At 42.2% G+C, this 13,548-nt stretch overlaps 1 protein-coding gene across 3 annotated transcripts in view; it reads left to right on the forward strand.

Moving 5' to 3' along the window:
• MESK2 (misexpression suppressor of KSR 2) overlaps positions 1 to 13,548 on the forward strand; it is a 47,557-nt gene that overhangs the window by 31,744 nt on the left and 2,265 nt on the right. For all 3 annotated transcript variants that reach the window (XM_084590104.1, XM_084590103.1, XM_084590102.1), the window contains exons 9-13: positions 1,686 to 1,751; positions 6,417 to 6,516; positions 6,589 to 6,673; positions 8,155 to 8,202; positions 8,898 to 8,948. In XM_084590104.1, coding sequence (XP_084446230.1) covers positions 1,686 to 1,751; positions 6,417 to 6,516; positions 6,589 to 6,673; positions 8,155 to 8,202; positions 8,898 to 8,948 — 350 coding nt within the window. The remainder of the gene's footprint in view (positions 1 to 1,685; positions 1,752 to 6,416; positions 6,517 to 6,588; positions 6,674 to 8,154; positions 8,203 to 8,897; positions 8,949 to 13,548) is intronic.

Genomic DNA, 13,548 nt, shown 5'->3' on the forward strand with positions numbered 1-13,548 from the left:
CAGCACTGCATGAGCAGATGTGCTGCTCTGTATTTTATTGCACATTTGTTTACTATTGCCTCCTAAATGGCACTGATGTTGTGAAAGACAGTGCCTTGTTCACACAAAATTTTGGTTCTCACATGAAATCAAACTTGCTCATGTTATATTCTTAAATATTCTTAGCAATGCTCTATTTGATGAAATGTGGTAACTTCCTCAAGAAGTAAATGGCATTGAGAATGTGATTGTATAGAATGTGATTACTGAAAATAAATAGTTATTGCTTAAAGGGATAAGACTTGAGTGGAGGGTGCAGTCGAGCTCACTTACTTATAATGACTGCAGTTATAATGAACGTCTTTTTATTATGAACTATCTATTATGGTTATGGCACGGCGTCCCAAATGAAACATTCACTCATAACTGTACCACCCTGAAAGGTGCAAGCTTTCCACCAGCACAGAGATGGATGAATGTCTTCTAGCTCCCTTGATCCCCCTAAGAAATATCAAGCCTCCTCCACCCCTTCCCCTCCTTGAAAAAAAAAAAAGCAGGCATTGAGACTCCTGTTAATAGCTTGTGCACAAGCCTGCATTGACTGTCAGTGCATGCATGAGTGTGCCGGATGGGAAGATTGTGTAAAACAAAGTGTGGCAAGTGCGATACATGGGTAGTGTTGAAAGCGAGACTGCTCACACAATCTGTGCACAAGTGACAATGGTTTGAGAAATTTCAATACAAGTCGATCATGCTTTGCTGACCTTCTTGGTTGCATGGTATGTGTTGCCAGCCCAGTCTGATCTCCACATTCTCAGGCTGCACACAGACAGCAGTCTCCATCATCCTTGGCCTGGAACGGCAAAGCAGTATGTACTAATCAGTGAAGAGTGCAATTAAGCAGCAGCTGACACTTTTCAGGCAAAGTACCAGGTTCCATCTGGTTCATAGGCTTAAGCAAAAAAACTAGTACCTGTGCCAAGAGAGGTGTATTTGGAGCCCAATACACTGCTGGAATCTTTAGACAAGGTTGACTTTTACATTCTGCACAAAGATGCACTCCTATAGCTTTGCCGCTGCATCATTGCAACTTGAAAGGATGCAGAGGAGGTTCTCAAACTACCACCAATCGACATCAGCACCTCAATTGCTCTTTGTATGGTGCATTTGTGAAGTGGCTCGTTTATAGGAAGGGTATCGACTAAGAGCTCATCACCACGCTGAAGAGCTTCGAAGGTGGCTTGACAAGGTGCTGTTTAAAGTAACAGTTGTGCACAGTGGATGTGTTGAAGATATAGCTATCGCATTTGTCTGACAGTATTTTTTTGCTTTGGTAGGACAAAGTCCACTTACTATGAACTTTGGATATAGCGAATGCAGTCTGTATAACCGTCAGATTCATTATAAGTGGGCTCAACTTTGAGTGCCTCTTGTACTAGCCAACAGTGTTGGCTAGTACAGTTTTGCTATCAATTCTACTGCTCATATTGCTGGCAGCATAAGGGATGCACTTGGCTTATATGCTTAAATCTAAAGATAGAGTGAGTCTGATGTTACTTCTGTAGATTGCTAGTAAGAATTGTAAGAAGCTGTTATAGCTTCAATATTCTATTTTATTATTCCTGCAACAATTTTCTTTTTGCCTTTAGTAACAAATTTTAAAACCTGAGCTGATGGTTCTTCTGCTGTTAAATCATATTTTGCAGGAGGTCGGACCTCAACATCTCTCGCGAAATGGATCCTGTGAAAAAGAAGATGGTCAAGAACTTCAAGTGAGTTTAAAGTTAACTTGTAAAATACTGTAAGAAGGGAGTTTGTTGTGTAGTTTTGGCAAGAAATATAGGCACATTTGAATGTTTCTTTTTGTTCTAGAGGCTAGCAATATGTCCTCTGTCACTGGAAAACTCTGTCAAACTAGCAGATTCTTTGTGTTCTTATATTCCTTTACTTCCTGTTGAACGTTGATAACATGCATTCCCATTGTTATTAATTGTGAAGCGCCTAAGAAATGATTCCATTTTCAGTGAACACTAAGCTTAGAACATTATGCATTGTGGCATTGTCCTGAACTGATCTTAATTTGTAGTGCTTTATTTTATGTCACCACACAGTCTTTGCATTTACTGTTAGTGAAGCAAAGAGAATGTGAAAAAGGTGTGTAATAATAGTGTATTCTCATAGCATGTTAATAAAAATAATGGAAATTATAAGCCACATAGTCGAAAAAAAACATGACGAGATATATTTGAAGAGTATAGAGTAAGAGCCCAGATAGGTATGACAGTAAAGCCTGATTGCAAAGTTGCTATAATTTGGGGTAGCCTTCTGTGGCTTTGCAGGCAAAGATAAGCAGAAGAATGTTGTCTCGAAGCTCTCTCTTTGTTTTTAATAAGAATAATGGGGTCTGCTGCAATCTGATTGCAAAGTTGCTATAATTTGGGGTAGCCTTCTGCGGCTTTGCAGGCAAAGATAAGCAGAAGAATGTTGTCTCGAAGCTCTCTCTTTGTTTTTAACCCCTTTTGCTGTCACGAACGTACCGGTACGTTTTTGTCCTTCCTCCCCCATAATGTCATCGACATACTGGTACGTTCGCTATCGTGCGTTCAAATCTTCGTGCCTGAGCGCGAAGCTAGCGTGCTTGGACAGGCTGCGCCATCTGTAATATCCTTTTACAAGTTCGTATTTTCGCCCCGCGTTGTGTTGATACGTATATATGAAGAGTATAGAGGGACCGCGCCACCTTCTTTGCTGGGAGCACGGTCGCTCCGCGCGCACTACTTTATCTCGCTAAGTGATCATGCGGCGTGAGCGTTTGGCAGTGCGTGCGTGCGTGCGGTTAGGGGCTCAAGGATTGTTTTGCTATCTGCCGCAGGTTTGCAGGTTTTTATTTTTATTATGCTGGCATGTCTGCTACGAAGCGTCATGTTCAAGTGCTCGGGTTGCCTCTCCAATAGGTCGACGCATGACTTGATGATCACTGCTTTCGCTCTCTCTTGCCGTGCCCTTGCTTGCGGCTAGCAGCAGCAAAGGAAGTTGTTTTAGCCTCTTTTCATCTCCCTCTGTCATCTTTATTTCACAGCGTGCCATTTCTCTCTGTTGTCGCGCTCTCCGTGCGCGCGGTTACTTTCGGATGGCTGACCGCGCGGGACCTGTGACTGCGGACTGGAGCGATGGCTCTTTTGATTATAAATGCAAGCCGAGCTTGGATTCATACTCTCGAGAAGTATCGATCAGTTTTTTTTTTTATATTATCCTCATTTATCTAATTTATAATCAGGATAATAATAATGATGAGGTTAATTAACGACACATGCAGAACACTGAAATGTGCAGATTTCGTTGACTATGTTATTTGTATAGCAATCATAATAAAATATAATCACTATGCTCGTTCCCTGAAACCAAGCCGACACTGGGGGTGTGTCACGGCCTGAAACGCCCGACAGCGAAAGGGTTAATAAGGATAATGGGGTCTGCTGCAATCTGATTGCAAAGTTGCTATAATTTGGGGTAGCCTTCTGTGGCTTTGCAGGCAAAGATAAGCGGAAGAATGTTGTCTCGAAGCTCTCTCTTTGTTTTTAATAAGAATAATGGGGTCTGCTGCAATGCTTTCTTTGCCTTTTGCTAGGAGAAGAAATGAGATTTAATTTCTATGAGGTCCTTGCAAAGTTTTGAATATAGTAGCAAAAAATGTCTGCAAATGCACGGGCTTCAGGAATGCTTGCTTTTACCAGAGCAGGCCAAAGAAAGTGAATTTCTAACTAAGATGGGGTGTTTTCAGGGGCAGATGTCAATGGAACCATATACTAGTAAAGATTGGTTTGGTTTGGTTTGTGAGGTTTAACGTTCCAAAGCGACTCGGGCTATGAGAGACGCCGTAGTGGAGGACTCCGAAAATTTCGACTACCTGGGGTTCTTTAATGTGCGTGACATCGCACAGCACACGGGCGCCTTGCTCTTCGCCTCCATCGAAAAGCAGTCGCCGAGGCCGGGATTCGATCTCTCATCCTTGGGAACAGTAGTCGAGCGCCGTAACCACTGGGTGGTGCAGATGTGAAACAAGAACAATCAAGCGAGCTTTACTAGCAGCTTTGCCAGAGAAGCTGCTAGCTGTACACTGAGGAAAATGACTCACTGACACACTAGTCATGTCATGATGATGTGTGGTTGCACTTAAAGAAAAAAAAAAAAATCTAAGGGCCTGCAGGTTTTGTACACAATTTTGCAAGTACTAGTAGCAGCTGCATTGGCTGTTGCTTCAGAAGGTTTCTGTTGAAGGAGCACTGTAACAGTTTTACCACTGTGCAAAGGAGTCCCTGTGCAATCCGGTGATCAGTGCAAAAAAAAAAAAAAAAAAAGAAATAGAAATCTGAACTTGTGAATGAGTTACAATAGATCCCAGATATATCAAACCTGAATATATTGAATTAATGCTTATATCGAACAGTCAGAAAATCTTGTTGAAAATCCTATGCAGAAGTGTAGCACTACTGCATGTGTTTATCAAAGTCCTATAAACGAAACATTGAATATATTGAACAGCATGTCGCACCCCTGCAAGTGGTACTTCTCATCATGTTCTCCTGCGATCACGTTTTGCGTGCGGAGGTGTGTCAGGTGCAGCCTTGAGCACCTCCTTGGTGTGCTGACGTCAAGGTGCTGGAAAACTGCATGACACAAGGATGGTGGAAAAGATCTTCATTGGGCAGGTTGAGGGAGACCTCCGTGCAGAAGTAGAACCCTTAGTCTAGGGACCCAACAGACCTCGTGGCCGCCATGGTCTGGGCAATAAGCTGGCGCTGATTGATCAGGTTGGGTGACCGGAGTGCATTCTCCCACCTGACGTGAGGAATGTGGCACATGATCGGCTTTGTCTTTAACACACGACACTGCTGCTGTGCGGGGAAGCCAGCATTTGGTACAATGACCAGCATTGACCAAAACCTTCTGGTGGCTCATAACAGACTTGCTAACTTGCTTCACATACCTTGCTACCAAAGGTGCTGCATAAACCAACAGCACTTTAATCTTAATGAACGATTAGTATGCTTATAGGGCACTGGAAATACTATTAGGCCTCTCATGTTTGGAAGTGGCTAGTTACAGAGCACTCTCCATGGCGGCTTCAATGTGAAGTAGGCCAGGCATAGCAACACCCAGCGAGCTGTGTGCTGCCAGTATGCCAGAGGACAGCATATTGCTGCAGGATGCATCATTCTTTCTTCTAGGTTGCAGGCAGGTTTTTCACTGCCATGTTTATATACATAGACAGATTGAGGAGATTGGATGCAATTGCTTTTTACTTGCTTTGCTTGCCCATAGCCAAGATTTGGAGATATCTATCAGAACTGTGCCTTGTGTGCAGTGGAAGCTTGCATGCCATTATTACCTGCCAGGATAGCTCCCAGCTGCTCATTTTGATGGTTTAGTCGTTCTGCCTGCACATGTAGCTGGTGGAGCTGAAGAGTGGGGAATCTTACCCCCGTCTATCTCCCCAACCCATATTATTCTCAGTCTCCTGTTCTCTTTCCTCATTCTTGCCCATGGTGTCCATCAGCTGGCTATTATTATTAATTTTGTTTTGGTCTTGTCTTCTTGGTACTAGTGGCAGTTTGAACGGCAGCACTCCTCTCTGTGATAGTTTGAAGTGAAATGGTAAATTCCATCCCTAGTGCTCTATTTATTAGTTTCTGTTTGCCATTACTGTTTCTTTTAGTTTGCTTCTTATGGAACAATTTGTTGTATGAGTGTAAACTGGATGAAGGTTCAAACCGGATGGCCAGCTAATTCATGTTCGCTGTCAAAAATCTCCACTATGTTTTAGCTTTGCCCAGTTATGATTTTAGTGATCTCATGGGGCTCAGGATATACAAAGAGTATAACCAGCATGCTTGGTCTGTGTTGCAGGGCCCCTTCAGCATCTGCCTGTGTCCTTGCTTGCTTGTCATTTTTCTTGGGAAGACATCTTGTGGCAAGAGTCGGCAGTTTTTGGTGGCTTTGTCTGGAGTGTGCATAGATACTACACACTGCCAGCTTGATTTGGAATTTGTGAAACTTTCATGGTAACAAATGCAGTGAGCACTCTGAATATAAAGCACAGATGATTGTGTTGCCTGCATGTAGCAAGAATATGTGCTATTAGGACAGTTACTTATTAATGGCTAATATTGAATTGTATATGCAAAAAGAATATGCTGAAAAAGAAATCTTGGGAAGTTATTTACAGTTTAGATCAGAACCTACAAAGCATAAATGTCTTTTAAGTACGGCTACTCTGCCACAATCTGGTGTTATGGTTCTTGCGCTCTGGCTGCATTGCCACAGAAAGTGGTCTTTTCAAGTATGGGCTTGAATTGAACATGCATGTTGTTGGCTAATACTAATGTTGTGCATGGGACAGATTGTAAGCCCACTGTGGGATTTTACTGAATATTCAGGTGCACTGTGATGCTGGTTGCTGGAGCCCTGTCGCCACACCTTGATGACACAGTGAACATGAATGCTCGCATGGACCCAAGTACTTCGTCATGGATGAAGGTATGCCTAGCTGGTAGCACTGTGCCTGGTTATTATTTGGTATTATTTTTTAACACTTTATGTTGCATCTAGGTGTCTGACTGTGGCATGGTACTTGAAGAGCAGCCAGGGAAGGTCAGCGAGGCATTCAGACTGTTTCTTCAGGGACTTGGATATGGTAAGGAAGCAATTTGTGATGCAGGTCAAAAGTGCTGTGATTTCACAAATAATGTACATATGCAACTGTTGTGACTGTGCTTGTGTAGCAATAGAATATATCTAGGGCTTCTTGCTTTACAGTAATCGAAATTCTTGGCATGCTTTAGGGCTAATGTCTCTCTTTTCTTTTTTTTATCTAATGCAGGAAAAATCCATCTTATAAATCCACATACAATAAAGCTCTCTGCTCCCAGTGAATGAAAATGCCACTTCCAATTGACTTGCATATAGCAGAAAAGCCCTAGTTTATCGTGCAAATCCAGCAAGTTTGTTAAAAGGAGTATAGACACCAAACTTTGGTTACATTTCTTTTTTCTTTTTAATGACACATGACATTACTGAACATGCATCACTGTGCGCCATTTGCCTACGACTGCTAAACAATTTATAGTTGAATTTTATTCTCACTGTTCCAATTTTGTTTTAAACAGAGGGGCGATAGCTACGACGTCATACAAGTAGGTCACAGGAGGGATAAAAAAATCTGCAGTGTAATCGCTGCTGCTTCTCTCATTGCGATTCCTGTCCTTGAAGCAGGCTGGCTTCAGTGTTGTAGTAAAGTTAATGAGAAGGATTGATTATATTTTTTTTTCATCCCTCATGTGACCTATACCTAACTTTGAAATCGAAACAGGTGAGAAAACAAATTCGACTTAAATTATTTAACAGTTATAGGCAAATAGCAATGATCTGTGTATAGTAATGTCTTGCATGCAAACAACCAGAACTATTCTCCTTTAAAGGAAGTTGTTACACAGGCAGCACAATTATGACCGCCAAACTGTCGCACCGCAGAGCAGCTGCTAGGATTGAATACAGGCGCTCCAGGCATTAGTTGCTGAAAAATTTTGAACTATGCTGGCGCTTTTTTGTGGAATTATGGGTTTTTATTTTATTGTACACTTCTGAATTCAGCTGTTCCTTCCTGTTTATGCACTTTGTCGGTACCCAGGCATAATTATGGGGCCTCATAAACATTCACATTACAATTTTTTTATGCAGGTAGTGATGATATGCCATTTCTTTTGTTCGTAAATTTGTCAAATATGAGCGTCAAAGAATTGTGTGAAAATGTTATATAGTGTAAAGCTAGCACAGGGCATCTTTGGGATTCATATCGAAACTGGCTTCTTTACAACACTTTTTTTATTTCATTGCAGCGGCTAGACAACAAAGTAGGGCAACTCTGGAAGCAGATGCTTTCATTTCATTCTGCTCTTGAAACATTTAATGAGTGACCATTTTGATGTTTCTCCTGCCTACCCTTAGAAAGTCGTGGCCTCTTGGTGATTCCTTGCTGCATGTGGTCCTATTGTGATTAACAATGATGAGCAAGTGTGCGATTCCAGCAGCCACGTCTTTTAAGATTTCTGTACTGCTGCTGCTCTGGTTGTTATTCACTGAGCTATTTTAACATTTTCCTTTACTTTTTCTGTAAAGCTTTGAATTCATCCCAGAGGAGGTCGTCTGCAGCTTCACTGAACGAAGGTATGTAATTTAGCTGGCCTTTTCTTTTTCTGACCTGTTCAGACACACTGTACTGTGTTGCTTTTTGTAAGTGTTAAAGAGTGCATTTCATTTTGTGACTAGCATATTAAGATGTAGAGCCCTTAGCTGTGAATACATTTCTGGTCTATTTATGCTGCCCTTTGCAGAGGGCAGTAATCCAACAACATATAGACATTGGTTTCGTTGATCGCAAATATGTCACATTGAAGTCACTTGCAGCCATTCTAATCTTGAGTGGCTGAAGAGTTTCAGCAACCATTGAAGGGTTCATTTTTCAGCAGGTATGGTAATTGGCACTTAAATGGGGCACTATTGGTATTTTTCTAATTTTCATTTATTGTCCTGCAATTGTTGTGGTCAGTTTTGTATGGCATGCACTTGTAATTTTGCTTTCTGCTTTCACGCATCATTCTGTTGACCACACAGCTGATTGCATGAGTTTTTACACCTTGAAGCAACAGTACACTCGGTTTTGATATGCTTGTTTAGCTCACTAGTACGTCTGAGTTGCAGCTATGAATGTAATGAGGACTATCTTATTCACTGAGATTTTCATACTACAAAGATTCTTTGAGGCATTGTAGCAGTACTGCTTTGAGCAAGCACTGAGCATTTGCCACATGGCAGCTTTGTTGATTTGGTTATTATCCTTTTTTTTTGCTTGCATTGGCCAGCCCTGGAGATGCGTCGTCGATCCTCCCTCACTGCTTCAGCTCACAATGCAGGTTAGAGCCTTGTGTTAGTTTTGCTTTTTGTTTGTGCCAGAAAGAGCTTTTGCGCCCTTGCCCAAAACAGACGAGGCCTGAAGAGTGCGAGAGGAACCCGTCAGCACAGGCTGCTGGAAGCGCTGCGACTCCTACAGATGTATGCATCTGGGCCAGTAGCAAAGCCAAGGCCTGGTGGCACAGCATATGGGCTCCATTTCATTTGCTGGCTGGTGGCTGGCAGTATGCACATTGCAAAGGCATTAGCCTCGGATGGTCACTGTGATGGATACCTTACCTTTTTGCCAAACTGGGAAAGAACTTGCTGCTTTTATACTTTGGCTGTGACATATTGGCTGTCGAGTTTCATTTTATTGTTTTTGGCAACCTTTTTGATGCTTCTCGTATGCTAGCGAGTGAGTGTGTGCGTGTATGTGTGTGTGTTTGTGCACAGAAATTAAATTTACACTTACTTGGTGATGGTAAAATGTCTTAGGTGCTGTAAATTAATAATACGGTGTCGTAGTTTGCTGTACGATGTTTCTCTTGCAGTGAGAAATGCACAGGTTTACGCTTGGAAGCTTCAAAGGCCACCTTGCTTAAAAAGCAGCACTCTTTTTATGTGACCGTTTTATACTAGCACGTAGTGGCTTTGCATACTGTTCGTGTATTGCTGTCCATACATCTCTGTCTCAGCTTGCAGTGGGCTGTGCAGGTAATGTTTAAAAGCACAGGTGTTCTACTCGCCCTTTTCTAGTCTTCTATGTTGTGCTGATATAAGCATGCTTCTAGATGTAGCTGTAGTATGGTAGGTTAACACTTAACATTGCAGCACCAACTGGACTCGTTTAGAATACTACTGGCTTATTTCGGTAAGAAAGGGTGTGCATTCTCTGCACCTGATTTGTGGCCAGCAACACATACCAGCTTAAAATAAACACTGTGGTGCTACTGCTGGGTTACGCACAGGAACCATGAATGCTTGGCGATAGGTTTTGTAAAATTTGATAATGAGATTTGAAAGATCTCTGCTTTGTACATGGTGCGCATGAGAGTAACATTGCTGGTAGTTGCCATTTGTGTGGGTGTGCCAATGGCTGGGTAGTGCAGTGGGGGAAAGGTGAATATTGAGGCTTTTGTGGGCATGGGTCAGGGTGATGTGCAAGGATTTTTGCATTTTGCTGAAATCGTTTACCTTGGCAGTGGCTTCAACTGGCAAACTGGTTGTACACACCCATTTTGCATTATCTTCTGTTGCTTCCTTCAATTCCTGTGTGCTTAGTGCTTTATTCTGATTGATGCCTTTCTAGTGCATGTAGGCTTTGTCTCATCTCTGTTGTGCTGCTTTCTTTCATATGACTGGCTTGTTTAAGGTGTTTCTCAAATATTAATTGCTGTTTCATTTTTCTTTTGCCAGCTATGTTTTCATGTGCTAGTTGATTGGTTTTCAATGCTTCTACACAATCAATCTTGGGGGTGAAGTGGTTCTGATGTAAGTCATAGGTTTTAATCATTTGTATTTCAGTGCTCGTATCCTTCCTACTGAAATCACTTGTGTACCCATGTTTGTGTGTACACCTTGTTGCACTTGTCAAAGCACCAGCAGCCTGCTGGTTACTAATGCACAGCTCTGTACACATGGGGTACACCTACCTTGTACCAAGTGTAAGCTAGTACTTTGCTTCATAGAGGGCTGATACCATTCTAGGAGCACATCATGTGCTGAGGAGCCCATGCTGCATTTAAAGGTCCTTTATACACAGCCTTAACTAGCTCTGAGCATCCCCCCTCCCCATTTTCTTTCATTACATGTAACAAGGCACGTCTCTAGTGGCCTCTTTGTCATTTTTTGCATTCTTTTCATCTAAGCTGCCTTCTGCCTGCTCACGGACACAGATTACAGTCACAAGTGGCACAAATTTATGCAACTGCGTTACCATGGTAACAAGATGCTGCCTAGTCTGAGTGCATACATATTAGGGCATAGTTTGCATTCAGTTATGCAGAGAAAAGTGGTTAAAGTTACTATGGCTGTTGACCTAGCTATGGCGTCAGTTCAGTTTGCAAATATTATCCCTGTAAGGTACCGTGGAAAGTGATATTTGCAGAGACCAGACTACCCAATCATTTTTTGCTGTGGCCTGTGCATTTTGCATGCTTTTGTAGTTTGGAAGTTTTATAGAGATGCTCATTTATGCCTTGGACTATTCCCCTGAGGGATTTAGTGATGAGTGGCAGATCGTCATGTGCATGCACCAATTGGTTCAAGCAAAATGGACAGGATAAAGCTTGAGAGAAATTTTTTGCTCCCTAATGAACATCTCGACAAATGATTTGGGCAAAATTTCTTGCACAGTCCTGCACTCCTTACTGTAGCATACTTACACAAGGTTTCTTGGCATCTTCTCTTAAACGCTTCACTTCTTCTGTTGTGGCAAGCTTGGCTTTTGAAAGAAAGCATTGTGTACAGCAATCACAGGCGTAGCTGGTTTGTAACAAATGTGTCAGTCATGAATGAACATTGCCAGTCAAGCAGGAACTAAACGTATGCTGTTTATTTGTTACATCTCCAAGGCATTCTAAATACTCGTCGTCTGTAGGGCCCCTGAGAGGTGCACCTGTCAAGGAAACTGATAGCATGGTGGACGTCCCTAACACTCTTGTAACGTCTCCAAGCATTTACACCCTCAGCATTTTTCATCTTGATAGTATGTTACTCTGCTTCATTGGAAAGACTCCCTAAATAAGCTGTCATCATATGGTGGCATCCTTGTTATAGAGCAGGGGTGGAAATGCTGCTCCATTTGCTCCATTCTGCTCCAAACTGCTTTTCCTGCTCCATCCTGCTCCAAAATACAATATTGCTCCAAGACTGCACTAAACTGGCTGCCTCGATGTTCTTCTATCAAATTAGCAGAACATGGGAACAATTTCACAGCACCGGGAGCAAAGTTACAATGCATCTTGCACTGGGTTTAATACAAATAAAATTTTTGTAAGGGAGGGAAGCGCGGAGCATATAAATATTTGTCCGCAAGTAAATTTAGCATGAGCCACAGGCGATTGGAGGGAATTAATTGCAAAAAAGAAATTCACTGTGCATATGTGACATGCAGCACCACCTCCCAGCCTTTTGAATCTCTGCTGGAGAGAAGTGAGAGCAGCAAGGGAAGCAAATAGGCACAAACTACTGTGAACCGTTAGGAAACTTGTCTGACTGAAAAAACTGCATAAGTTATTCTAATCGCTGTGCTGTGAAAACGAGACTTCAACATGGAGCCTCTTCTTTTATTGACAATCTTGTCAGGCCTGTACGGCAGACAAAATCATATTTGAAGTGTTATGGGGTGGTATGCCAAAGGCGTTAGTAGCTAGGAAGCTTCTGAAGAGTGTTGGGAAGCCATACAGGCTCTATGCCAAGAGATTAAAAATGAGCCCCGGCATTTCATCAGTGAATTAAAAAAGCTGAAGGATGAAAAGGCCTCAGTGCCATCTATCTTTCATGAAGGCACTACTGACCAGCGGTTAGGAATTTATCAGCACAGACATAGGATTGAAAAGGATATGCACAAGATAGAGAGGTACCCATTAATCTGAACTCTAAATATCTTTCATGAAGGCACTACTGACCAGCGGTTAGGAATTTATCAGCACAGACATAGGATTGAAAAGGATATGCACAAGATAGAGAGGTACCCATTAATCTGAACTCTAAATTAGTGGCACTGCTTGAGCGCATTGATGTGGTAGACTCGACATTTTAATCTAACAAGTCAAAATAGGCAAACGCTTTAGGTCAGACGAGGTGTACAGTTATGAAGTGCGCCAGCAAGTGTTCTGTTTGTTGCTAGTCTATTCCAAGTTGTTGCTAAGGTCAGCCTGTGTTATATATATCTTTACATGCTTTGGCTGTTTGTCTTGTCAGAGATGAGTGCGAAGTTGCAAAGGCATTGAACTTTCATAAAAAGGAATCAAATTGGAGATTTTATATTTCAGAAAGAGAAAACTGTAGTTCTCAAAGGCATTTGACCTTAGAAACTTTCTCCAAGACATAATTCAAATGCTCCAAAATTCTATTTTCATTGCTCCGAATCTGCTCCAAAATGCTCGAGTCTGCTTCCACCCCTGATAGAGGAATGAAGAGTGCTTATTCATCCATACTGTAAACATAGTGGTGGAGGTGCTGTGAAAAGTGCAGCTTTTTGGTGGTTTAGTGTTGGGGGCATGTCATGCATGTCATGCATGCCACACTGCCTCTTGTGCACTGGGGATGCCCCCTGTAGCTTACAGCATGCTAACAATGCTGCAAGAGGAGACTCAGAAGAAAATGAGTATCCATTCAGGAGTCCTGTAGTGGCATGTGCACATCCTTTCACTTTTAGTGCCAGTGATACTTGAAAGTATGGCTACCAGTCAGCAGTTCCATGGCTCAATTCGTCTCTTTGATGCACTTTTTCTTCTTTGTGGTCATCTCTATCAAGGCCACACCAGATATACAGTCAGGGCAGTGATAATGAGCATTTCAGTGTTACCACAGTTATCGAGCATAGTGAAGCATGCTGCTAGTGCGAGGAACACACTGTGGTCCATGCGCTAGTAGTCGCAGCTTGATGGTAGGCTG

This window comes from Amblyomma maculatum, chromosome 1 (assembly GCF_055883805.1).
Source record: "Amblyomma maculatum isolate TAMU_Amacu chromosome 1, ASM5588380v1, whole genome shotgun sequence".
NCBI classification, from domain to species: Eukaryota; Metazoa; Arthropoda; class Arachnida; order Ixodida; family Ixodidae; genus Amblyomma; species Amblyomma maculatum.